Source organism: Phragmites australis, chromosome 6 (genome assembly GCF_958298935.1).
Source record: "Phragmites australis chromosome 6, lpPhrAust1.1, whole genome shotgun sequence".
Lineage (NCBI taxonomy): Eukaryota > Viridiplantae > Streptophyta > Magnoliopsida > Poales > Poaceae > Phragmites > Phragmites australis.
This window is the reverse complement of record NC_084926.1, coordinates 10,384,360-10,410,232: the sequence shown is the minus strand read 5'-3', so window position 1 is coordinate 10,410,232 and position 25,873 is coordinate 10,384,360. Positions and strand designations below refer to the sequence as shown.

The 25,873-nt window shown below is 43.4% G+C and overlaps 3 protein-coding genes and 1 pseudogene across 3 annotated transcripts; 1 reads left to right on the top strand and 3 right to left on the bottom strand.

Annotated features, from left to right (window-relative positions):
* Positions 1 to 7,726: 7,726 nt before the first annotated feature.
* Positions 7,727 to 9,128, bottom strand: LOC133922936 (VAN3-binding protein-like). The gene is made up of 4 exons (XM_062368446.1): positions 8,877 to 9,128; positions 8,398 to 8,788; positions 8,172 to 8,315; positions 7,727 to 8,082 (listed from the first exon to the last, which is right to left on the bottom strand). The coding sequence occupies exons 1-4, from the start codon at positions 9,126 to 9,128 to the stop codon at positions 7,727 to 7,729; spliced, it is 1,143 nt and encodes a 380-aa protein (XP_062224430.1).
* A 917-nt stretch (positions 9,129 to 10,045) lies between these two features.
* Positions 10,046 to 11,154, bottom strand: LOC133922935 (probable aquaporin TIP5-1; annotated as a pseudogene).
* Positions 11,155 to 17,772: 6,618 nt separating this feature from the next.
* Positions 17,773 to 18,171, top strand: LOC133922934 (uncharacterized mitochondrial protein AtMg00810-like). Its single transcript, XM_062368445.1, has one exon. The coding sequence runs from the start codon at positions 17,773 to 17,775 to the stop codon at positions 18,169 to 18,171; it is 399 nt and encodes a 132-aa protein (XP_062224429.1).
* Positions 18,172 to 21,891: 3,720 nt separating this feature from the next.
* Positions 21,892 to 23,088, bottom strand: LOC133920442 (aquaporin TIP2-1). Its single transcript, XM_062365061.1, has 2 exons — positions 22,857 to 23,088; positions 21,892 to 22,758 (listed from the first exon to the last, which is right to left on the bottom strand). The coding sequence occupies exons 1-2, from the start codon at positions 22,981 to 22,983 to the stop codon at positions 22,136 to 22,138; spliced, it is 750 nt and encodes a 249-aa protein (XP_062221045.1). The 5' UTR covers positions 22,984 to 23,088; the 3' UTR covers positions 21,892 to 22,135.
* Between the last annotated feature and the right edge of the window lie 2,785 nt (positions 23,089 to 25,873).

The following is a 25,873-nucleotide window of genomic DNA, read 5'->3' as shown; positions in this document are numbered from 1 at the left end:
GTTAGTTTACAATAATAATAAGTTCTGCAGGAATAAGCTAAAAATGCTGCAGTACATATAGGTAATAGAAATCCAGTAGCATAATGGAATAGGTATAATCTATATATTTTGAAAGAAGGATATCCTCATTTGATAAAGTTTTTTATGTGAATTTGCAAGTAAACAATGAACCGTTTGGCGCATATGTCGTAAACAGAATTTTGCCCTGTTTCACAGAAAAATCATATTATTGCTTCTGATCGGAAGTAACAAGAAAAAAAAGAACAACTCATGACCGTGTAGCTTCTACTGTGCGCCAACGATTTTTCATCCCCCAAACATTGCTTCCTCCGTTTCTCGTTCTTGGGTGGAATTTATCCACGTTGGCATTTGCCAGCCGTAATATCCTGCACAGCAAAGAGCCAAAGATGGCCGTATTCCCACGTGTGTACGGAGGTTGGCCGACGTGGCTCCCCCTTAAACTTCCGGTCCCACACGCAGTTGCTTTCAGAGTTCACACACGCTACTCTGCCTAGTAATCAGCGTTTAGCAATGCTGTCAAACCCAGTGATTATTCTCAAATCCGTTTTTGAGAACGTGCATGAAGCCAAGCAAATCAAGGCACGTAATAACCTCGGTTTTCATCATCTCATGATCCGTGAGTTTTTTTTTCTTCTCATCCGTGAGTTCTCTTCTCGCCTGCGGCGGATTCAGAATCGGGCATGCAAACCTGAACCACGAGTCAGATTAATTGGTGTCATCACGCACCATACGTCGATCTCGTAACGCGACATGGAAGAGAGCATGCCACGACACTTCCACGAACGAAACTATATGCAGGTGGTACACTGACATCAGGTTGAAGATTTTTTAATTTGTTTATATGATTATATAAATTTTTGTATATTATCATATGTATATTAAAATAATACTAGAATTATTTCTACTCAAAGTTTTGCCCTAATGCGTCAGATCGGCAATGCTCAAAGATGCACTAAGCGTGCGCCAGGCCTCGGCTAGGAGACGGCGGTAGGCACGGCAACTCCTGGCTAACCATCCTATGACGAATGATACTCCAAATATAAGACCACAAAGCAATTGGGCGCCGAGACAGGAAAAAATCAAGAGAAGGCCTGGCACAACACGGCGTAGAACCCTGGCGGTCAACAGTGCGAAGTGAAACCAAGGGCACAGGATAGAGTCTGCGACAAATGGGCAAGACACTCTCAACAGACTGAGAGTCAAGAACCATGAAAAAATAGGTACTCCCTCTAACAATCTATTTGTTATGCTGAATAATGCTTCTGATATATATCTTGCTGAAGTTATCAATAAGTTTGATGTAGAAGTAGATAATCCAACTGAACTTATCTTAGCTTTTAAGTCTGAAGAAAGGGCTAGGGTAGCCATAGCAGAAGTTAATTACAAGGAGTATTTAGCCAAACTTGCTGAGAAAACCTCCTCTCATGGTGAGGAAGGAAACTCAGCTGATCTTATGAAGATCATTGATAACACTATCTGAGGCTATGGGGCAGTGAAGGATAAGAACTTAGACTTGGATAAACAAGCTCCTAAGCCTAGAAGATGTAGGAGTGCTCATAAGAACTCTAATTTGGAATGTTAGAGGGCTAGGTAAACCATCCAGAAGAAAACAAATTTGAGATTATATTTTGCAGGAAAGATTGGATGGTGTGGGGTTACAAGAGACCATTAAGAATGATTTCACTAGTAAGGAACTAGCTGATATTTCTAGTCACATCCCTTTCACTTGGAAACGGTTGCCTACGAATGGGCATTTAGGTGGAATCCTCATGGGTGTGAGGGAGGAAACCATTGAAATGAAGGGATATCACATTGGTAACTACTTTATCAATATGATCTTAAGGAACAAAAGCACTAACTTCAGTGGAACCTAATAACTGTGTATGGTCCTATAGACCATAGCTGGTCTGAGCACTTCCTTCAAGAACTAAGATCTTATTGTGAGGATGAACCCATGACCATTGTTATGGGCAGTGACTTCAACTTGATAAGGTCAACTACTGATAAAAACAATGGCAATGTGAATTACCATTTGTTAGGGATGTTTAATTACTTCATTGGTAACTACCAATTATGGGAAATTCAAAGATCTAGGGAGCAATTTACATAGACTAACAAACAAGAAAACCCTGTGATGGTGAACTTTGACAGAATTTTGATCACCACTGAATGGGAGGAAAGATTCCCTCTATATAGTGCATGGAGCATTAACGCAGTGGGATCTGAGCATAGTCCATCATCTTGGACTCAGGGGAGGCCAAAGTGAGGAGCCAAAATACTTCTTCTTTGAGAAGCAGTGGTTGCTTTAGCCTGGGATTAAGGACCTGTTCGAGGGAAAATGGGTCTCCTTTAAAGAAAGAATATTTGAGAAAATCTATTCACTAGATTGATGGCCTAGGTGCCTATTAAAAACAGATAATTCTTTGTTAGGTGGAGTAGGCAAATAAATGGGTCAAGTAAAGCTCAAAAGAAACTCCTCTCCCAGGACTCGGAGAGCTTGTATGCCAAAGCAGATAAAGAGGGTTCATTTGTTGAGGAATAGAATAATAGATACCAAATCGAGCTAGATATAGAAAAAACTTTATCTCATGGAGAAGATTTATTGGCAGAGGAGAGGTGGGCTAGACTGGATTCTCCATGGGGATTTAATACTAAGTTCTTCCACCTTTGTGCTAATGGAAGGAAGAGGAAAAACCAAATAATGCAGCTGGAGACTGATTCTGGAGTGGTGAGGGAACAAAAGGATATTATGAAGCATATCATAGAGTTCTATAAGCACTTATTTGGTTCCCAATTAGATAAAGGGATCTACTCCAAGCTTTAGTTTTGGAGTCAGAATAAGCAAGTTGCTCCTCAGGACAAGGAGTCCTTGGAACCCCTTTAAGAGAGAGGACTTAGATAGGGCAATCCAGACCACCATGGGGTGGACTCTGCTCCAGTCCTAATGGGTTTAGAGTTCATTTTTTCCAGAAATTTTGGCATGTTATCACGGGTGATATGTATGCCATGTTACAAGACTTCAATGATGGCAATTTGGATATCAAGAGACTTAACTACAGAATTATAATTCTGATTCCAAAAAAAAGAGACCAATAATATTAGAAAATATATACCCATTTGCCTTCTAAATATGGACTACAAAGCCTTCACAAAGATGATGATTGATAGGCTGAGCCCTATGACTGATAGGGTTATCGATGAATGTCAGTCAGCTTTTATCAAGGGGAGGAACACCTTGAACAGGGTGGTCATTGTTCATGAGATTATCCATGAGCTAAGACATTTAAAAAACAGGGGCTTCTTCCAAGATTGACTTTGGAAAAAAAAAACCTATGATAAGATTAGATGAGATTTTCTCAAAGAAGTTATAATTAAGAAGGGTTTTTCCAAAAGATGGACACATTAGGTGATGCAAACAGTTCAAGGAGGTCATGTCTGCATTAATGTAAATGGACAAAGGGGCTCTTATTTTAAAACATACTGTGATGAACGGTGACGTCCTAAGAATAGGGTGAATTAGGACACTTAGAAACCTAAATAAAATTGGCTCTAAAAACTTCACAGGATAAAACTATCTCAATTTCTATTTAAATATGCTCTATATTTATTTAGTGTGTCTACTCTACCGCTCAAGAGGATTTGCAACATACTCTAGCAAGGTAAATTGCAAGTATATAAATGTGAAAACCTAAATAAGGTAGAGAGACAAACTCGACACAAGAGATTTTTATCCTGTTGTATCGATGGTATGAATGTCACCCCTAGTTCACATTGGAGCTTCACAAAAAGATATGCTCCCGGTTGGCACGACTCTTTTGGTCATGACTTTTGAACTACACCAAGTCACCAAGACAAAGTCTCAAACATGATGAGCCACCAAACCACCAAGACAAGGTCTCACCATTAGCCTATCATCTGGTCACTTGGCACCGTGATCACTTCGGAGCTTGAGCCACCAAGGCAAGAGTCTCCGTGTCCCCGTACACGCGTCTTGCCGCCGCTCAACACCAAGTCGGAGGGTCAACAAGCTTGAGTCACCAAGACCCAAGATGCCGATGAGTCACCAAGACTCTAAGCGTCGATGTATCACTCGGTATAAGCTAGAATTACTCATTGATTCCTTCTTTAAGCTGTAGCACCTAGCTACAACTCACTCTAGACCTATAAGCACTAAACACTCTCTAATCTTGTACTTAATTGCCTTGAATAATTACTTTAAGAATTTTGGTGGCTTAGATGTCTCAAGTGTACATGAGCTTCCTCTAGACTCCAGCAGCATGCCACACCTTCAAATGACTGAGTGGAGGGGTATTTATAGCCTCAAACCCGCCAACTAGTCGTTTTTCCAATGGCTCAGAAAAGTTGTTAACACTGGATGATGCGGTGAGAACAGTAGTACTAACACTGTATCATCGGGTGAGTACAACCTCAGAATCTAGCTGTTGGACTTCCACTCAAAATCCCTGTGAACATCGGACACTCCGGTGTGCCTTCAAATTCATCACCGGACCTTTCGGTGAGTTATCTTTAGCTATCTAAGCCTTTACAGCCTCTCTGTTTAAAATGCTCCAGTGTTCATTCCATTCACATTGGATCTTCCGGTGAGTTAAACCTTCTCTCCTTTTCCTTGAAAATGCTCTGGTGCAACTATCTCTATGATCACCGTACTATGCGGTGAGTTGATCTTCATTTTTCAGCACTTGCAGTAACCTCTACAAGAAATGCTCTGGTGCTATACTCCGGTATGCACAAACAAAGCACTGGACCTTTCGGTGGATTGATCTTCAGTCTTCTATACTTGCATTCTTTTCTACAAGAAATGCTCCGGTATTACCCTGTGCAGATCACCGGTGAGGTTCTCAGCATTCTCCCTCTTTATCAGAAATACTCTAGTTCATGTCATATTCACTGAAATATCTGGTGAGGCTATCAGTCTCTATGCACAATGCTCCGGTGAGTACAAATTCCTCTACATCAGACCTTTCGGTGAGGTCCATTCTCTTGGAACTTCTCTAATTCAATCAAACTTTATCTTAGCTGTGGTGGCTTCTTGATGTATTGCTTCTATAAAACCTACTAACATATATATTTTTGACAAACATGTTAATTTTAATGACTATATTGTCATTAATCATTAAAATTATAATCATAGCCTAATAAGGCTATTTTCGCTACACATACCAAGGCTTTAAACAGGGGATCCCTTGTCTTCTATTCTCTTCAACCTAGTGGCAAAGGTTCTGGACTCAATGATGAATAAGACTAGGACTCAATGATGAATAAGACTAGGGATAGAGGTCTGGTCTCAGGTTTGATGGAACATCTTATTCCATGGGGCATTACACATATCCAATATGTAGATGATACAGTGATTATGACTAATTGTTTGGAGGATAGCATTTTGAATATGAAAGTCATCTTGTAATGTTTTGAATGGATGTCTGAATATAAAATAAACTTCCATAAAAGTGAGGCTTTTGTGTTTAGGGTTGACCAAACAACAAAAGATAAATATGCCAATATGCTCAACTGCAAATTAGGGGTCATGTTAATCAAATATATTGGGATTCCAATTGATGATCAGCGTATAGGCCTGGCTGCTTTTGATACCTTGGTACAAAAGCTTTGGAAAAGACTGGATCCTTAGAAAGGGAAAAACATGTCATTAGGGGAGGCTTGTTTTAGCTAACACCTGCTTGAGTAGTCTCCTCATGTACATCATGGGTTTTTATCTCCTCCATAGCAAAATGAACTCTATCAGGGCCAAATTTTTCTGGAGAGGTGCTTAGGATACTTAGGTCTAGGTATCATCAACTTATATAGGTGATGAATCTATTCCTAATAGTGAAATGGATTTAGAAAATCTTGAATAATGGAGATGACCTCTGGTGCAAACTGTTAAGGGCAAAGTGCATGAGAGATGGGTATTTCTTTAGCTCTAAGAGGAAAGGTTCCTCTTAATTACGGCAAGGTCTACATAAGGTTAAGCATCTTTTTCATTGGGGGTCGTCTACAAAGTTCTCAATGGAAAAAGGATTAGATTTTGGACTGACACATGGGTTCATACCACCCCCTTAAAGTCCAATTCCCTGATCTTTATAATATGACCTTGGATGCAACTGCCTAGGTGGATGATTGCTTTGATAACGACACCTTCAGGATCAATTTCAGGAGAGCTCTGACCCCTGAGAGTTAGGGAGTGTTGAAGAGTTGAGGACGTTGATAAACTCTATTCACTTGGATGAGCTGAACGACGAAATAGACTGGGTGTTAGAGAAGTCTAGGAATTTCACAACTAAATCCTCATATACCGTTTTATCTTGGATGGTAGGATAAGAAGCACAATTAGTGAAATTTTTGGAAAATCAAAGTTCCCCCAAAAATTAAGATTTTATCTGACAGATGTTTAACAATAGACTTCAAATGACAACCACTTAAAAAAAGAGATTAGAAGGGTAGTGATGCCTGCTGTATCTGTGGCAATAAAGAAAATGCGAATCATATTTTCTTCCAATGCGTTCTTACTACCTTCAGATGGAGTGGATTTAGGGAATGTTTTGGTTGGCCTAGACAAACTAGGAACCTTGATGAATTTTCTATTGGTTGGCTAAGTTAGAAACTTAATCTATCATCAAATCTGGGTCTGCTCCTCTTTGCAGGGTTGTGCTAGGCGATATGGCGGGTTCATAACAAAATAGCGATTGAGAGGATATTCCCCAACAGGTCGATTGATATTCTTCTAAACAGTCTTTCTTACTTGCAGAAGTGAAAAATCTTGCTCAAGGAAGGCGACAAGGAGAAACGTGACGCGGCTCTAGTGCAACTATGGAGTGTTGCAACGGCTTTCAACCTAGTCATACTGCCCAATCTAATGTCTGGGAGATTTAACTTCTATGTTCTGGGTTCCTACTTGGAGGATAAGACTAGAAGGTTGGAAGTCTACCAATGATTTGCAGTGGTTCTATCACCCCATTTGTTTATACTGCTAGTATCTGCTGTGGTGGAGCTGCTTCCATCTTTGTTGTTGTGTTGTTTAGCTACTCTGTGTCTGATCAAGTCGTGTATAATGGTTGTACTTAGTTTTCTAAATCTGCTGCTTGTATCTTGTTTCTGGTCTCTAGCTGTACCTAATTTCTTTGTTTTTGTTTGTGGATACTGTTGTCTGAATGCTCCTATATTGGATTTCAATACCAGCCCAATTAATCTCCACGACACTACCGCCGGATGATGTAACTACCGCCGCCGCTCCACGTCTTCGCTGGCTTGAGCCTGCTGAGTCCACATCCACCTGCTTGGCGGCTAGGTACTTCTGTTCATGTCACCGTGCAGGTGCCTAGAATCTTTATGCAAATCACAAAAATCGCTTGTTTCTCAAAAAAAAGTTGGTTGTTGCGCCGAGCTCTGTAATGCAGACCCAGTCCATAGAACATGCGGCCCGTTAAAGAAGCAGCCAATTTGAATATTAGATTGTAAATGTTTGCATCACAGTAATGACTAAACATTCGCAAAAAAAGGAGTAACAACTAGCTCAACTCGAGGTTTACAGAGATTGGACAAATAGGATAGATAGACCAGCATCTTGGCACTAACATTTACCACCTGCTTACAACTCTGCACATTATTCTGCAAATCACACCCCGGTTGCTCCAAATGTTAAAACCGAACGACAAACGGAGGCAAATTTACACGCAACACGCACGCAAACTCACGAGGCACTAAGCCTGAGGGACTCGAAGGACTGCTCGAGTTGAGCAGTCCCGACGGCCACCTGCCGGAGCAGGTTCTTCACCGATTCCACCCAATCCAGCCTCTGCATCCTGCTCTCGCACTGGAACTCGAGCAGGCCCTGCGCCGTCCTCAGCCCGAAGTGGCATGTCTCTGCCGCTAAACCTGGCATGCCGCCCCCGTGCGCCGGGCACGACAGCATGTCGTCGTAGACGCCGTACACGACGCCCTTCTTCTTCTTGGAGAAGGCGCCGCCGATGTGCTTGCTCTTGAGCTTCACCATCACCTGCGACTTCTTGTTGATGTAGACGGCCACTTGCTTCCAGTGCAGAGCGCCTTTGGCGACGACGGTTCAATTTGAATTACACAAAAGTTGTGTCACGTACGTCCGGCGTGTAGCGTCGGAAAGAACGATTGTTGCTTACCTTTGTGGTTGCGTTTCAGCAGCGTCCCTTCCTTGCACCAGATGTCAGCACGGCAGTTGCCGGACTTCTCATACGACGCCACGGCCGCTTTGCTCCTCGCCTCCCGCTGCACTGGCTGCCTCAGCGCCGTGGCTCCTCTGAGAGCTGTCACGATTGGCGGAGTGTGACGCCTCAGCATGCAGCTAAAATGCAATTGCAATTGCTTGTGTGCTCACTGATCACTAACCTGTGGCTGTGGCGGCGGTCAGGGTCAAGAGATCCCCAGAGCTCCGCACGTCGACGGCGGACTCCACGGCGGAGGCCACCTGGTCGTGGTCGGCCCCAGAGAGCTCGGCGATCTCGATGCAGTGCGAGGCCAGAAGCTGCATCGCGGACGCTAGCGCGGTGTCCATCTGGGCGCCCTCGGTGTCCACCTCCGGGCTTGCGGCGCCCGCGGCCACGGCGGCTACCGCGGCCGCCACGCTCGCCACGGAGACCGCGGCGTGCACGCGCGCCCTCTCGGTGCGGGCCTTGTCCACCCTGCTGCTCGCGTCCCGGTGGTGAAACCACCTCTCGATCGTGTGGACCGTGTGGTGGACCTGGTGGTGCGCGGAGATCGCGCTCCTGCTCCTGAGAGTCTGTACAGTAAATCACGCAACACCAAATCCATTGGTTCAACTGCATTAGCATTGCAGAAACGAGCCACATCTCGATCGAATTTCTTACGCTTTTGCGAGGGCTGAAGTTGGTGCCGGAGGTTGCGGCGAGCGCGAGCGTCTCCGACATGAGCATCCCGGACAGGCGGTCGGCAACGAAGTTGGAGCTCCGCCTCCCACCGACGCCGCCGGTCAGCACCTTGGATATCTCCGAGGCCGAGACGCTCCACGACCGCGACAGGAACTCCATGGGTTCCATCGGCGACTGCACCGCCAGAGCACCAGTCTGGGCGCCGTCCATGAGCAACAAGTGATCCTCCATACTCGTTTCTTCAACCGTTGCCTTCCTACCGCAGTGTTCTTCACATTGGTTGCATCCGGCCGGTGATACCCGCCGCCTACTTATTGGGCGCTCGGAGGCCACGGCGACACGGAAGCACGGGAAAGAGGCTGCGTGTGCGGCAGGAAACACCAACGCTTCGCCTCTGACACCGCTGCCTCCCCCGTAGCGAGCGACACGTAAATAGCGTTGCTTTCGGAGTGGCCATTTGCCGTCTGCGTACGCTGCACCGGCGGGGTGGGAGGGCATGAGGGAGACAGGCGCGTCGGGGTTTGTCTGCGTTGCTGCATATAAAAATGTCGAGGGTATAAGGAACACCTCGGACTCGTGAGCCTTCCAGTGTACATTCTCTGCTAGTTTATTCTTACCGGTGAATCTGACGCCGATATTGTCGGAGCAAACTGACACGAGTCACAAAGAGGGGTGGATCAGCGAACATCTGGTGCCATTTGCCATGTGTCGCGGCACACTGGTAAGCTGCAAGTAAGGGGGCGAATCTAGGACGAAGATATACCGAGCTAAGTTTTCCTGTTTGTACTGAGAAAAGCTAACAAAATCATCTATCTATCATGGTGTTTACTTCCCTCTTGACAAGCACATTGCCGCTGCCGGCCGCAGTGCTACCACATTTTCACAGGAAAAATAGCTGTGGCATGGCAAGGTTCTCATCAAGATCTACGACATGGCGTGGTGAGAAGATCACAACGTTAACTTATTTTTCTTATGCGTAGATCACCACCGGTTCACGACTTCACGTAGCACCGATGAAATCATTCGAACAACGATTACTATTACAACATGTCACAGTCCTTAAAAAAAGAAGAAAAAACTACGACGTCACACTAAGCTACACCAACGGGTCCAAAGGCCTAGTAAGGCATGGGCTAAACATCGAAAGGTCACATCATGCGAAGGCAACTAGGCAGTCTAGGCTGGTATGATCGGAAACGTATCACCACCATCTCCACGCTCCCGAGCCGCGACTCCGACAGCGCCGAGGCCGGGTACACGAGATGCTGGTACTTGAAGTCCCCGCTGACGACCACTGGCCCAAAGGACCGTGCGGGGTTCATGGACGCGCATGTGAGCGAGCCCGTGGCCAGCACGCACATTGCCGTCTCCGTGGCACCCCTACTCCTGCCGCCCGCCCGGACTCGGGGGTCTAAGCAGTGCGGACCGTGTACACCAGCATGAACGTGGTCACGGCCTCCAGGATCGACGCGCCGAACCCGGTCATGTCCATGGTGACCCTCGTCGTCGGCACGGCCTGCAGATATGTGTTTAGTCATCGTTGTCACTTGTCACACGTTATGCCGAATAATGCGGATATGTGCACTAGATAAGTGCATTCTGTGCTGATGGGATGATGAGTGGTTTTGTTACCTGGCTGGCGGAGAGCATGTGGACGACGAGGCAGGTGAGGGTGGCGCTGTGCAACTGCGCGGTCCAGTAGAGGACGGTGGTCGGCACGGCAATGCGGCCCCCGATGGCGAAGGCGAATGATGGCAGGGTTGGCATGGCCGCTCAACGCGTCGGCCGCGATGAACACCGCGACGAAGGGTGCAAACGCCTGGGCCACACGGCGGTGGCCACTAGGGATGAGGCGTCGGAGGTGACGTTGAGCGTGAGCATACTTACAGGGTGCATCAAGTAGGTGAGTAACTACGGTTTTTCTAAAGTACAAGGTTGGATGCGCACACATTTTTACCATTAAAACACCTACGTGTGCATATATTATTTCTTCTTTAGAAATACGTATAAGCATCCGTGTTGAGTTTAAAACTCGAATTTGGATGAATAGGTTCCACCATAAAAACCATAACCAACTGAGATACTCCAGTTTGTGAGTAACTAATGTTTGGTGGGACAGCGAAGGGGGAATCGACGGTCGTGCAGAGACGGCAGTGGTGAACACAAAGAGGAAGGTGGAGATGAACTCGGCGAGGTAAGATCGGAGTGCCGACGGCAAGAAGCACTGCTACGAGCAGACCCTCGTGACAGACGCCATGAATGCAAACTAATCACACGTTTTCTTCTTCTTGTTTATGAGCCATTGAAGAATTCCCAATCGTGAAATTGATAGACCTCTCACTTGTTTTAAAAGGGAGAAGAGGCACGCCTGTGCAGTAGAAGTGTGTGTGGTAGTTACCAGCGTTTACTAACGTAGTTCCGTTCCATCACAATTCTCTCTTGAGAACACAAGAGAGAATTGTGTTGTTAATGATGAGTGATTGATAGAATTGTTATTTGGAGCCTTCGGTTTGCACAACATGTTTCAATTATGTTTGATTATGTTCATGGCTAACCAGAGTGAAAACAGAGGATGATGGAGAAACATGTTTCTTAGCTCATGATTTGTAGGTGTATGGATATGACATGACAGTCAACAGCAAGACGGTGAAGGGCAAGTGGAGGTTTGGTGCCAACGGACCATGCTAGGCCGGGTGGAGCCATGGGCGATCCACATCGCTCACATGGAGGGTGCAAGAAAACATAGTGGGAAGAAAAGATGATAATGAAGACGGCGTTGAAATCAAGGTGGAAAGGTGATGGTAAGTCAAGAGGTGGCCCGGTGACAGGAGCACAAAGACTTGAAGGCGTCAAAGGTCATGGTGGAGGTTGGACACACGTCTACATGGAGGAGTTATGCTTGGAGAAGCATGCAATACGATTTTTGCCAATTTTTCCTCAAAACCGGGGGCAGAGTCAGAAGATGCGCGTCACCATCATGAAGCTTGCTTGGAGACGAAGCAGAGTGGTAAAGGCGCTGAGTCCATCTGATGGACAATAAAATAGTTGGACCATTTTGCCCTTTGGAGAAAATATCTATGTATTAGTCTTTAGGGACATTTTGGGAATTGTCCAATTGACTATATATATATGGGAGAGGGTTGGTGCAAAAATGCGTGTCAATACATCTCCAGGACCTATTTTTATTTGGATATTTCTTAGGCTTGGTTAGAATTTCAAGAGAGAGAAGTTAGAATTCATAGCTTAAAACTTAATCTCATCAAGAGTGGGAGGATGAAGGGTGGCTTCCAAGCCATGTATCTATGAATCTTGCTATGTTCTTATTTCTATCCATCAGCTGTTTAGCAAATTTGTGATGTTGTTGATCTCCCTCCTGTTAATCTCTTGTTCTTGAAGATTTGGTTGATTTCCCACTCTTTGCTTTTGGCAGTGTTTTCGAGTGATTTTGTTGGAGAAAAAGGTTGCTAGGACATATGTGAGAACATCCCGAGTGATTCCAAAATGATTTCGTCACACAAGCACATTTCAGTTGATTTTTTCTAAAATTTCTCTCTCGGTGTGATACTGGTCAAATCCACGAAATTGAGGGTATAATCTTTATCTCTTTGAGGAGATCTTTTGGACAAAGATTCGCCATGTACGTGATAAGTTTTGGCTAAAATTTTGTTGGATTTGGACCATATGTTGGGTGGATTTTTTGTTTAGATTTTGAGTTATGTGCTATTGTTTTTCAGTTCTGCTATCAGTTCAGAACTTCCGGTTTCTATCGTAAACTTTCGTGAACAGTGTTTTCAGCAACCAGATCTTTTTTCGGACCTTCCTGTTGGTCGGTGTACTGGTTGAGTTACTGTTCATCAGTACTGGATAGATTGCTGTTCATCAGTGCTGGTCAGAGTACTATTTATCAGTGCTAGTCAGAGTACTATTCATCAGTGCTGATCGGAGTACTGTTTATATGATCGGAGAACTTTTGGTGTTTGCTGTGAGCACTATTTTGTATTGTTTCTGTTGTGCATTTTGTTGCACTTAGTTGTGATTCATTCTTGAGGTGCGTCGGATGCAAATTGGACATATGCTTTGTTCTTTTTGAAGATTTTTTAAAAAGGCTCCTATTCACCCCATTCTAGTCGTCGTTCTGGTCCTTTAATTGGTATCAGAGTCTAGTCAAGGATCACCACACATTTATCGGCTTTGTGATCCAAAAAGACGACAATGGAACGAGGAAGCAAAGTTCTGTATTTTGATGGTTCTGACCATGCCTACTGGAAAACTCGCATGAGATCCTACCTTGAAAGCCAAGGATCTGCAGTGTGGAGCGTAGTTTAGAACACTCAATTTGTGGTTCTCCATGTTCGTATTAGCCAAGCTCAAGTTGATGAGTTCGAAGCTAATAGCAAGGCGAGAAACATTCTCTTCTCTAACTTGAGTCACTCTAAGTTTGATCGTCTCTGATCTTACTACTGCTTATGCTATTTGGACACGATTGCAAAACTTCCATGAGGGAACCACACAGGTCACGGCCAGGTTGTTAAACACATATCAAAGAGAGTATGAGAACTTTAGATAATTGCCTGGTGAGAGTGTAGAGTCCATGTTTAGCAGCTTTCAGGGGATAGTGAACAAGATGAGAACGAACGGTAGACTTCCCTATGATGATCACAAGAGAGCTATAAAACTGCCTTATAATCTAGATTGCAAGGTTTGAGAGGTAAATATCACTGCTATCATTGATCCCCCAACTATGAGACTCTCACTGTGGATAAGTAGTATAGTAATGTTAGATCAATCGAGATTGACAATGAGACTAGAGCCAAATATGAGAATCCACCAAACTTTCAGAGTATAGGCGTGGTTTCAGGAGGTGGCCAGTCGAGTGATAGTTTTGGTTTTGCTAACATCTCACAGTTTGGTTTTGCTTTATCATCTCTAGTTTTTGTCATAGAAGAACAGGTGGATGCTCCTGGAGATGAGGAGCTAGCACTGATCACGAAGAAGTTCAACCGCTTCTATGACAATAGAAGGAACCGAAGGACAGGCAACTCAAAGGGTTGTTTCGAGTGCGACGATCCGAACCACTTCATCGCCAACTGCCCCAAGAAGAAGAAGAAGGTCGAGGCTGACAAGCCTAAGTACAACAAGAAGAAGTACTTTGATCGTGAGGCTTTAAAGAAGTACTTCTGCAAGAAGTTCAAGGCGAAGGAATGTGCCTTCCTTGCCTCCCTCAGCGACTTTGACATCAACTCCAGCGATGATGATTCCTCAAGCTCAAGTGAGGATGAGGACAAGAAGAAGATCATCGACAACCTCAACAGCTTGTGCTTCATGGTCGACGACAACAATGACTCCGAGCTTGACTCGGAGGTACAACTTTCTGCCAATGAGCTCTCTGTGAAAGTAGATGAACTAGAAGATGCTTTAGTAGCTCAAGATCGCAATCTCAAGTTAGCTATGCGTGAGCTTAGAGAATACAAGAAGAAATTTGAAAATGCTACCATAAAACTTAAATTGCTAAAATCTGCTTCCACAATTGTATATGAGACAGAATGTGATACTTATGGTGTTTACATGATTCAAATGTATGATCTACAAATTAGGCACACCTCTATGATAGATGAAAATTGAGAAAGGTAAGCTTGTTTCAGAATAATTTAAATTTAGGCCCATTTTGCTAGAAGCTTGCAAAAATTACTCAATCTTGAAATCTGAGCTTTCTGATAACTATGCTAAGCTTAAAAGATTTCAAGAAAAAACTAGCTAATGCTACTTGCTTTAAGGTTGTTATCTCTGCCCTTGGTACATGTGATTTCTTGTTAAATGAATTGTATACTTGTCAAGTTGAAATGCTTAGATAGGAAGATGAGAACAAGCTACATAGGTCTGTGTTGAGTTGGGTGTCGACTGGAGAACCACAGTTGGGTATGATTGTGGAACAGTTCAAGAGAGAGGATAGGGCTAGCATTGGGCGTGACTACACCAGAGTGCCTTATGAGTATGGAAAGATTGGGGAGTGCAATGCTTATGAAGTGAGTGCTTGTGAGAAATCCATTGCCACCAACACACAAAACAAGTGTGAGGTTATCCTAGTTGTGCCACCCAAAATTCCTCCCAAGAAACAGATGTGGATACCCAAACCCAACGAGTATCAAATCAGGCTTGACACCTTACCACCAATTCCTGAGAAAGGCAAGCCTAAACAGCTAAGATAGCCTCCTAGAGTGAATCCCAAACCTAACAGAGGAGTTAGATATCAATGTGAGTACTGTCACCGTGAGGGCCACCTAGTCGAGTTTTGTTTCAGGCGTAAAAGAAACAAGAGCCATGAGTTTGAGTGGAACAACCGGGACATGTACTATACTGCCCAAGGTGTACGTGCACCTTTTCATCAGGTTAGCCACAAACAAGCTGCTCGCTCTCGTCGTGGTGGAACTGGTCGCATGTTTACAGGTAGTACTTTTGCCCAGCATGGACCTGGTCATGCTCTATAATGCTATGGATCACGTGCTCGTGGTCGTGATTCTCAATGCTTTGGCGGACCACGTTTTCCTTATCATGGTTCTCACTCCCCGCCTGTGAGAAAGAATGAGTATTATTGTTCTAATCCTGCTTTTGGACGTGTGGCTCGACACTGGAATGCTTCATATTTCACTAACCCCAGTGTTGAGTCATTCGCTCATAATTTCTCCCATTATTAGCAGGAGGACGGAGGCTTGGAGAACATGTGGATCATAGATTCTAGCTGTTCGCGCCACATGATCGGAAATCCCAAATGGTTCTCCAACTTCACCTGAGTGATACAAAAAGAATTTATCACTTTTGGGGATGACAACAAAGGAAAAGTAATATTAGTTGGTGCCATCAAGGTAAATAATTACTTTATACTCAATGATGTCGTTTTGGTCGACAACTTGAAGTACAATTTACTTTCAGTTTTGTAACTTCTTGAGGATAGCTTTGAAGTGCACTTTAAGAGAAATGCTTCCCGTGTTAATGATTCTTCTGGTGATCTTGTGTGTGGTATTTCTCCAGCTGGCTGAGTGTTCAAAATGGAATTTTCAATGTCTTTTGGTTCTTCTCGTTGCTTAATGGCCAGCTTGACCTCTGAGCTTTGGAAGTGGCATAGGAGGGTTGGTCAAATGAGCTTTGATTTACGCCTCATTTGAGTGCTCTTGACCTTATCCAAGGATTTCCCAAGCTTAAGTTTGAAAAAAAATTGGTTTGTGCCCCTTGTTGTCATGAAAAGATGATTGCTGCTTCTCACCCACCTGTTAAACAGGTGATGAATGACCACTCGGGAGAGCTTTAGCATATGGACACCGTTGGTCCATCCCGTGTGCGTTCGACAGGTGGAAAGTGATATATTTTTGTGATCGTTGACGATTTTTCGAGGTACTCTTGGATGTTTTTTATGGAAGCAAAAGATGAGGCATTTTCCCATTTTTGAGATTTGATTTGAAGGTTTAAGAATGAATTTTCTCGCAATACCATGAGAGCTATTCGCAGTGACAATGGTAAGGAATTCAAAACTTCTCAATTTTAGGCTTTTTTGCTAAACATGGACTAGAGCATCAATTTTGTTCACCTTATGTGCCTCAACAGAATAGTGTGGTTGAAAGAAAAAATCGAACCCTTGTTGAGATGGCTAGAACGATGCACGATGAGCATAGGACTCATAGAAAGTATTGGGCCAAGACAATTAACACCACTTGCCATGTTTCTAATCGGATTTCCTTGCGTTCGATCTTGAACATAACTTCCTATGAGCTAAGATTTGGAAGGGCACCCAAGGCGAGTCACTTTCTTGTATTTGGATACAGGTGCTTCATTCTCAAGCAAGGTAATTTGGACAAATTTGAGTCCCGCTCTTCAGATGACATATTTCTTGGTTATGCCTTACATAGTCGTGCTTAACTTAGAAACTAACAAAATCATGAAAATATGTGATGTTACTTTCGATGAAACTATGCCATGCACAACCCTTACTTTTGTGACTGCAGGTGAACATGAATTGAGTGAGAGCATCTTTATCTATAAGGACTTTCCAGCTCCAGTTGATGATGATGATGATGTGGGTTTCCATCCATCACTAGATGCTTCCACTACATCAATATAAGGTCCTACAATTGGTCCTGATGCTACCACTGCTTCCACATTTGCTGCTCCACTGCATAATTAAGCAGAAGCTCCAGCTGTAGTTGATGGGGAGGCTACTTCAGCAAGAGAAGCACCTCGGCACATTCAACACCGACATCCCTCACAACAAATGATTGGTGGGTTGCATGAACGTACTACATGGTCAAGGTCAAATTAGATATACCACTTTGCTCATTCTACTTTTGTTGCTAATTTTGAGCCCAAAGATGTTGGACATGCGCTATCTGATTCAAATTGGGTTAATGCTATGCATGAGGAGCTAGAAAAATTTAAGCAAAACCAAGTTTGGATCCTAGTTGAGTCTCCCAAAGGGTGTCATCCCATAGGTACAAAATGGATTTTCAAAAAAAAAAAAATAGTGAGAGGATGGTCTAGTTGTGAGAAACAAGGCTAGGCTGGTGGCCTAGGGATATAGCCAAAATAGGGTATAGACAATGAGGAAACTTTTGCCCTTGCTGTCCGGTTAGAAGCCATTATAATACTTTTAGCTTTTGCACCCTCTAAGGGTTTCAAGCTTTTTCAGATGGATGTCAAGAGTACTTTTCTGAATAGGTACATAGAGGAGGAAATGTATGTTAGACAACCCCCAGGTTTAAAGAACCCAAAACACCCAAACAGAGTGTACAGGCTCCACAAAACCTTGTATGGGTTAAAACAAGCCCCTAGAACTTGGTATGCTAGGTTGAAAACCTTTTTGCTCAAAAATAGATTTGAAATGGGTTCGATGGATAAAACATTGTTTCTCCTCAAGCATGGTAATAACTTTCTTTTGGTTCAGATGTATGTGGATGATATCATTTTTGTTGATTCATCTCATGCTTTAGTTGCCAAATTTGCAGAGACTATGAGCAGAGAATTTGAAATGTCCATGATGGATGAGCTAAATTTCTTCCTTGGACTTCAAGTCAAGCAAACCAAGAAAGGCACCTTCGTCTACCAGAGCAAGTATACCAAACATGTGTTGTGGAAGTTTGACATGACAAATGCAAAGACCATGTCAACTCCCATGTTTGTGTTGGTAGCTCTAGATATGGATAAAGATGGAGAAGCAGTGGATCAAAAGGAGTACCGGAGCATGATTGGCTCCCTTTTGTACTTAACTGCTATGAGGTCAGACATATAATTCGTTGTGTGTTTGTGCGCTTGTTTTCAAGCTTCTCCGAGAACATCACATCGCCAAGTAGTCAAGAGGATTATGAGGTATCTCATTTTACTCTTGAGTATGGTCTGTGGTACTCTGCATCAGCGATACTCACACTTCACAGTTACTTTGATGCGGATTTTGCTGGGTATCGTATCGATCGCAAGTCCACTTCTGAAACTTGTCAGTTTCTTGGGTCCTCTCTTGTCTGTTGGTCTTCCCACAAACAATCCAGTGTACCCCAATCCACCACTAAAACCGAATATGTCACAACCGCTAGTTGTTGCTCCCAGCTATTATGGATGATTGCTATTTTAAAGAATTTTGGGTTGAGCTTCCAAAGTGTACCACTGTTATATGACAACACCAGTGCCATAAGTGTTGCCAAAAACCCCGTGCTTCACTCAAAGACCAAACACATAGATGTGAGATTTCATTTCTTGAGAGGCCATTATGAAAAGGGTGATATTGATCTTTGCCATGTGGATACCCATAAACAGCTTGCAGATATATTCACTAAGCTGCTCGTTTGCGAGGGGAACTTGGTGTATGCTTTCCATTTTGATTTGGGGAGTTTTTGGTTCTCTTGTAAGATTGTGTACTTTTGTGTATTCCTTTTATGCATTGCATCTCACCATGTATCATATGATCATCATGTGCAAAATGCATTTTAGTGAGCTTCTCGTATATATTCATAGCACTTTCGTGTACTAGTTATAAATTTGCTTTAAGTGAAGTAATTGCATAACAATATGTGCATGCTTAGGCTCTTTTTGAGATATGATATAAAATATGTTGAGCAAGTTTGTCTTTCCGAAGATATGCTATAATAAATGTGAAAATTGAACTTAATCACTTGTCACCAAGAGTATTTGCTTTAACATGATCAGTTCTTGAATTAAGCCTATTTTTGTGAAAAGCTTGTGCTAGCCTCCTTATTCAGCTCAACGGATTAAGGAATATTGCACTATATTCTTTGTCTTTGTAAATGTTTAGCCTACGATTAACCTTTGGAAGAGCTTGTGCTCTTTTATGTCGAAAAGGCACAACTTGCTTTGGCCTTGTGAAAATTTGTGTATTTTTTGTTTCACTTGTTAAGTCAATCAAAATGAATGATCAAGTATTGAATAATCATAATGAAAGCTTCATGTGGCTTGCCAAGGAAATGAACCCATGGTGGCTAAAATTGATTTGAGAAAAATCCCTATAACCACCATGTACCGTCTGTGGACACTAGTGCTCATCATAGCGTGTTTGTGTGAGTGGTCGCATGTACTCGTCTGTGGTCGCTAGTGTTCTTTAACTGTGGTCGTTGATGTCCTGTACGCGGTCGTGTGTGACTTGTACGTGGACGTAGGTGGCTCGTGAGTATTTGCTGGATGGTCGAGCAGCTCCTCTGAGCAGTGCTCGTTGGTATGTGCTCGATTGGGATGGATAGATGGGCCATAATAATTGATCAACTAATGAAAAAGGTAATTTGTGCTACTTAAGTGTGCTGATTATGTTTTGTCACCTCGTCAAACTAAGGCTTGGATTAATATGTGAGTGTTTGCAAAGCTCATCAGGTGGAATGTGGTTGACTAGTGTAAGCTTGACATAACACTAGTTTTTACTTAATCCTTGTACTGATCATGGAATTGTGGATGCTTGCGAGGTGACGTCTTTTGATAATTTGAAAGACATGATCAAAACTTATTTTGCTTCTAGTGCTTGTGACATAGTATCACTTTGAGAATTTATGCGCCTTTGAGCTATATTCTTTACTTCTCGTAGTGCTTTGACATTACTAGTCCTTGTAAGTGCTTTGTGATCTATATATGAAGTTTTGTAGGTTTGCACCTCATATGCACCCTATTTCATGGCATGCTTGCTTGTGAGCTTGATGTTTGCATTGCCAAAGGGGGAGATATTACATGAAAGGGGAAGAAAGGTGGAGAGTTTTCCTGGAAGTGCCAAAAAGGAGAGAAAATGAGAGATGCACAAGAAAGGAGGAGTTTTGCATCCATTTTTGCCAAAGTGTTCACAAATTGAGGGGGAGCTTGTACTCATTTTGCATGGTTGCAATCATTTGTTAACTATTATCTTGAAAACCGTTGCTTTTGAGTGAGTTTTTGTTTTTTCTTGGCTGCACTAAGCTTTTACCCAATTCTTTGAGAATCCTTGTTTTTCTCCAGCTTTTCTTGTTTTTCTCATTTAAATGACCTTGTGTTTGCTTTTCATTGGCTTTTGGTCACTTAGATGAATTTCTTTTCTTTTATAATTACAATTTAATATCTTTGTGTTCTAGTGTTGTCAATGCAATCATTAGGGGAGATTGAGAACACAAGAGAGAATTGTGTTGTTAATGATGAGTGATTGATGGAATTATTATCTGGAGCCTTCGGTTTGCACAGCATGTTTCAGTTATGTTTGATTATGTTCATGGCTAACCGAGGGTGAAAACAAAGGATGGTGGGGAGACATATTTCTTGGCTCATGATGTGTAGGTGTATTGATACGACATGGTGGTCAACGGTAGGGCGGTGAAAGGCAAGTGGAGGCTTGGTGCCGACAACCGTGATAGACTAGGTGGAGCCATGGGCGATCCACATCGCTCACAAGGAGGGCACAAGAAAACATTGTGGGAAGAAAAGGTGATAATGAAGATGGCATCGACCAAGTCAAGATGGAAAGACGATGGCAAATCAAGAGGTGGTCCGGTGGAGGGAGCGCAAAGACTTGAAGGCGTCAAAGGTCATGGTAGAGGTCGTACACGTGTTGACGTGCAGGAGTCATGCTTGGAGAAGCATGCAAGGCAGTTTTTGTCAATTTTTTCTCAAAATCGGGGGTGGAGTCGAAGGATGCATGGCACCATCACAAAGCTTGCTTAGAGACGAAACAGAGTGGTGAAGGCGTCGAGTCCATCCGATGGACAAGGACCATTTTGCCCTTTGAGGATAATATTTATGTATTAGTCTTTAGGGCCATTTTGAAAATTTTCCAATTACCTATATATATGGGAGAGGGCTGGTGCAAAAATACACGTCAACACCTCTCTAAGACCTATTTTCTGAATATTTCTTAGGCTTAGTTAGAGTTTCAAGAGAGAGAAGTTAGGTTCATAGCTCAAAACTTAATCTCATCAAGAGTGGGAGGATGAAGGGTGACTTCCAAGCTATGTATCTATGAATCTTACTATGTTCTTATTTCTATCCATCAATTGTTTAGCAAATTCGTGATGTTGTTGATCTCCCTCCTGTTAATATCTTGTTCTTAAAGATTTGGTATCAGTTCTGCTATCAGTTCGGAACTTTCAGTTTCTATCTGGAATTTTGTGAACAGTGTTTTTAGCAATCAGATCTTTTCTAGACCTTTCTGTAGGTCAGTGTACTGGTCAGAGTCACTGTTCATTAGTATTGGTCGGAGTACTGTTCATCAGTGCTGATCGGAGCACTCTTCATCAGTACTGGTCGGAGTATTGTTTATCTGATCGGAGAACTTTTAGTGTTCACTGTGAGTACTCTTCGTATTGTTTCCGCTGTGCATTTTGTTGCACTTATTTGTGATTCGTTCTTGAGGCGTGTCGGTGCAAATTGGATATAGACATTGTTATTTTTGAAGAATTTTTAAAAAAACTCATATTCACCACTCTTTAGTCACCGTTCTGATCCTTCAAATTGTAACCGCCACAATTTTGGGGCACACATGTGTGAAAACCACAAAGGAACAAGAAATCAATGTATAAACGAAACCGAAGGCAAATCACGTTTTTTTTCCTTGCAAACGAGAACCGCAGATCGGACGAGATCTTTACATCGATATTTTTTAACCAAAAATGGAAGGAAAGGGAACACAAGACCATGGACGGCACATGATTCGTACAAACACATTCGTGACCATGTCGCGTGGCGAAGAGCAAAGCAAACGACGCAGATGGACACGCTGCACTCGGTTCAGTTCATCCTCCTTATGAGTACTCCTGGTCGGCGATCTGCTGGTAGGAGCCGCCGATGAACACGTCGCCGTAGATGAGCCCGGCGAGGCCTCCGCCGATGAGAGGGCCGACCCAGTAGACCCAGTTGCCGGCGAAGTTGCCAGCAGCGACAGCGGGGCCGAAGGAGCGGGCGGGGTTCATGGAGCCGCCGCTGAAGGGTCCCGCGGCGAGGATGTTGGCACCGACGATGAAGCCGATGGCGATGGGAGCGATGGTGCCGAGGGTGCCCTTCTTGGGGTCCGCGGCGGTGGCGTACACGGTGTACACTAGCGCGAAGGTGATGATGATCTCGAACACCACGCCCTCCAGCTCGTTGATGCCGGTGACGCCGTGGGTCGGGATGGCCTTGCCGTGGGTGACGAACTTGAGGAGGAAGCAGGCGACGGACGCGCCGAGCAGCTGAGCGACCCAGTAGAAGAGCCCGGTGAGGATGGTGATGTGGCCGCCGACGGCGAGGCCAAAGGTCACGGCGGGGTTGAGGTGGCCGCCGGAGATGTTGGCGGCGATGGAGACGCCGACGAAGAGGGCCAACGCGTGCGCGATCGCGATCGCCACGAGACCGGCCGGGTCGAGCGCGCCGCCATTGGTCAGTTGCCCTGCACGTACACGCGCATGCACACTTGCTTATTAGCATGTGTATTGAACTACAGAAGTAAGTGTTCAACACGGCTAAAGATCGCCGGAGGGGACTCACCGTAGGCGATGGCGGAACCGACTCCGGCGAAGACGAAGAGGAGGGTGGCGATGAACTCGGCCACGTAAGCCTTGATGGAGGTGGCGCTGAAGGAGTCTCCGACGCTTCCGAATGCGAGCTTCACCATCTTGCTTTCACTTATTCTCCTGGTGCCACCCTTAAAAATTTAGGTCTCTGCACTCAAGAGAGCTAGCTTATGGATTGCAGTTCACTGGTGCAGGAAGTTCAATGGGCTTAGGCCACTTTTATACACGCGGCATCGCGCTAATCTGCTTAATGGTCGACCTCAACTGCGGATTAGAGTATTCTGGGCGGTGTGGATGATCGCCACAAACATTTTAATTCCATTTAGAGTACTAGCTTATTCCATGATTGGTACCGGCCCGCCCGGGCAGACGCACTTTGCTTTATTCAAATGCTTGTTGTTATCCTGAGCTTCTAGGCAGGCCATGTGAGTATAAAAGGCAATGGCTATGCTGAAGACCTTAATAAGAGGATATGTTATCTCATGTAACGGTTAAATATTTTGTCAGTGATGCATTTGAGTGGCTGGTAGCGTCCGATGGGCTGTCATTTGGAGGATATGTTATCTCGACGTTTCTTCAGCGGCCTTGCCTTTTCCTTTTCATGAAATATGAAGTCCTGTTGTTGCAAATACTTGGAAATTTCTTAGTTGGTCAATCGGTAAACAATGCAGAAGAGTTGCACAATGTCACAAGTGTTAAGGGATTGGAGTAATCACAAGTGTTAGTTTTAGTCACAAGGTAAACAGGAAATTTCTTATTTGGTATTGTGTAATAATCACAAGTGTTAATTTTATTTGGAGTGATCACAATTGTTAGTTTTAGTCACAAGGTAAACAGGAAATTTCTTATTTGGCAAACATGCAAGACAAATGTTTTTTTTCCCTTTTTAGAGGCATGCATGACAATACCACAATAGTTAGGAAGGATTTTGTTCTGTAATCTGGGGCAAAAATTCGATTTTGTACAACATGCGTGACCGTATTTGCTTAAATAGATAACTATTTTTCGTATTTACAATTTTAGCACATGTATTCGGCATACGGTATGCCGAAAACAGATTTTCGGAACACGGTGTACCGAAAAAGTCATTTTTTTTTCGGCACACCGTGTGCCGAATACAACAAAAAACATATTTTGGCACACAGTGTGCCGAATACCAACTGTATTCGGCACACCGTGTGCCGAAATACACTTTTGCGTCACGTCAAGTCACGTCGCGCTTTACTTTTCTTTTTTTTCATTTCCTTTTTACTTTGTCCTTTTCGCTTTTTGCTTTCTCCCACACGCTGCATGTCTGCTCTCCCGCATGGCGCATGTTTGCATGTCTGCTCTCCCACATGGCACTTGTTTTCTTGTCTGCTCATTGAGCCTTTAAATTGCAGCGTAGAGGCGAGCAGCGGAGAGCACAACGGCTTGCGCTAATTTGCGTTTGGAGCTGCGAGCAGAGGAGAGCAGAGAGGTGAGCAGGGAGGAGAGTAGGGAGGAGAGCATAGTAGAGCAGCAGATTAGCGCGAGCAGTCGAGCACGAGGAGCTGCGGTACAGCATGACAGCCTTCCTTAGTAGTAAGTACTTATATTTATAAAGTTGATAAAATATAGTAGGTATAATATTTGCATATTTTATGATGTCGTAATAGAATCAGCTAGTTATTTGAATCATAGATTATGTATGTACTTATATTTAGATTAGAAAATATAGTTATAGCATGTAGATATTAAGTTGCTAAAATAGAGTAGGTGTAAGATTTGCATATTGTATGATCTCGTAATAGATGTTACTATAGTGTAATAGTAATCGTAATATTTAGATTAGAAAATGTAATTAGAGCAAGTGGACCATTCGAATAAATTGGATAAACGATATTAAGTTGGTAAAGTAGAGTAGGTATACTATTTGTATATTCTATTATCTCGCAACAAAAGCAACTATAGTGTAACATTAACTGTAATACTTAGAATAAAAATATAATTAGAGTAAGTATAGTATTTATTCTGTTCGAATACATTGGATAAATGATATTAAGTTGGAAAAATAGAGTAGGTACAATATTTGCATATTTTATGATCGCGCAATAAAAGCAACTATAGTGTAATATTAATCGTAATATTTAGAATAGAAAATGTAATTAGAGCAAGTAGATCGTTCGAATAAATTGGATAAATGATATTAAGTTGGTAAAATAGAGTAGGTATACTATTTGTATATTCTATTATCTCGCAACAGAAGCAACTATAGTGTAACATTAACTGTAATACTTAGAATAAAAAATGTAATTAGAGCAAGTATAGTATTTATTCCGTGCTAATGTATTGGCTAAAATAGAGTACGTATGTAACATACATCTAATTAGTTATTTGGTCATTTACGTTTGTTTTGCAGTGTTGTTCGTGGTTCATTGATTCTCTGCATCTTGTAGGTTTAACGTGCATTATGACATGAAAGATGTAGGGATTTCCATGTCATGGATTCATGGCCTACCACAGTTCAGCCCTTGCCCACCGGATGCGGACGAGGCAATAGTTATGCAGCATTACGAGGTGTACTTGTACATCTTGCTTGGAGGCATAATGTTTTGCAACATGGCAGGCGATTATGTACTTCCGCATATTGTATAGTTAGCATGTGAGCTCACATCATGTCCGTACGAGCCGACACATTACAGTTGGGGATCTGCTGTGTTGGCTGCTACATACAAAGGATTGTGTGTCGCAACCCAACGGTCAACGAAGATGTGATCTATTTCTGGCTGTCTACACCTTCTACAGCTCTGGAGCTAGGATTATCTCCCGGTGTGTCGACCGTGGGTGAGCAAGACCTACTATCTAGTTCCCATCTCTGACGGCGTCGCCGATGACATGAGGCCAACGATGGGTTATAGGTGGCTTCAAGCCAGGCTGCGATGGAGTCACCACCAAGACCATGGAAACTACTCCCGAGTGATCAGTGACCTTGATGTCCTCAGCGCCGATCTTGTGGAGTGGGATCCATGG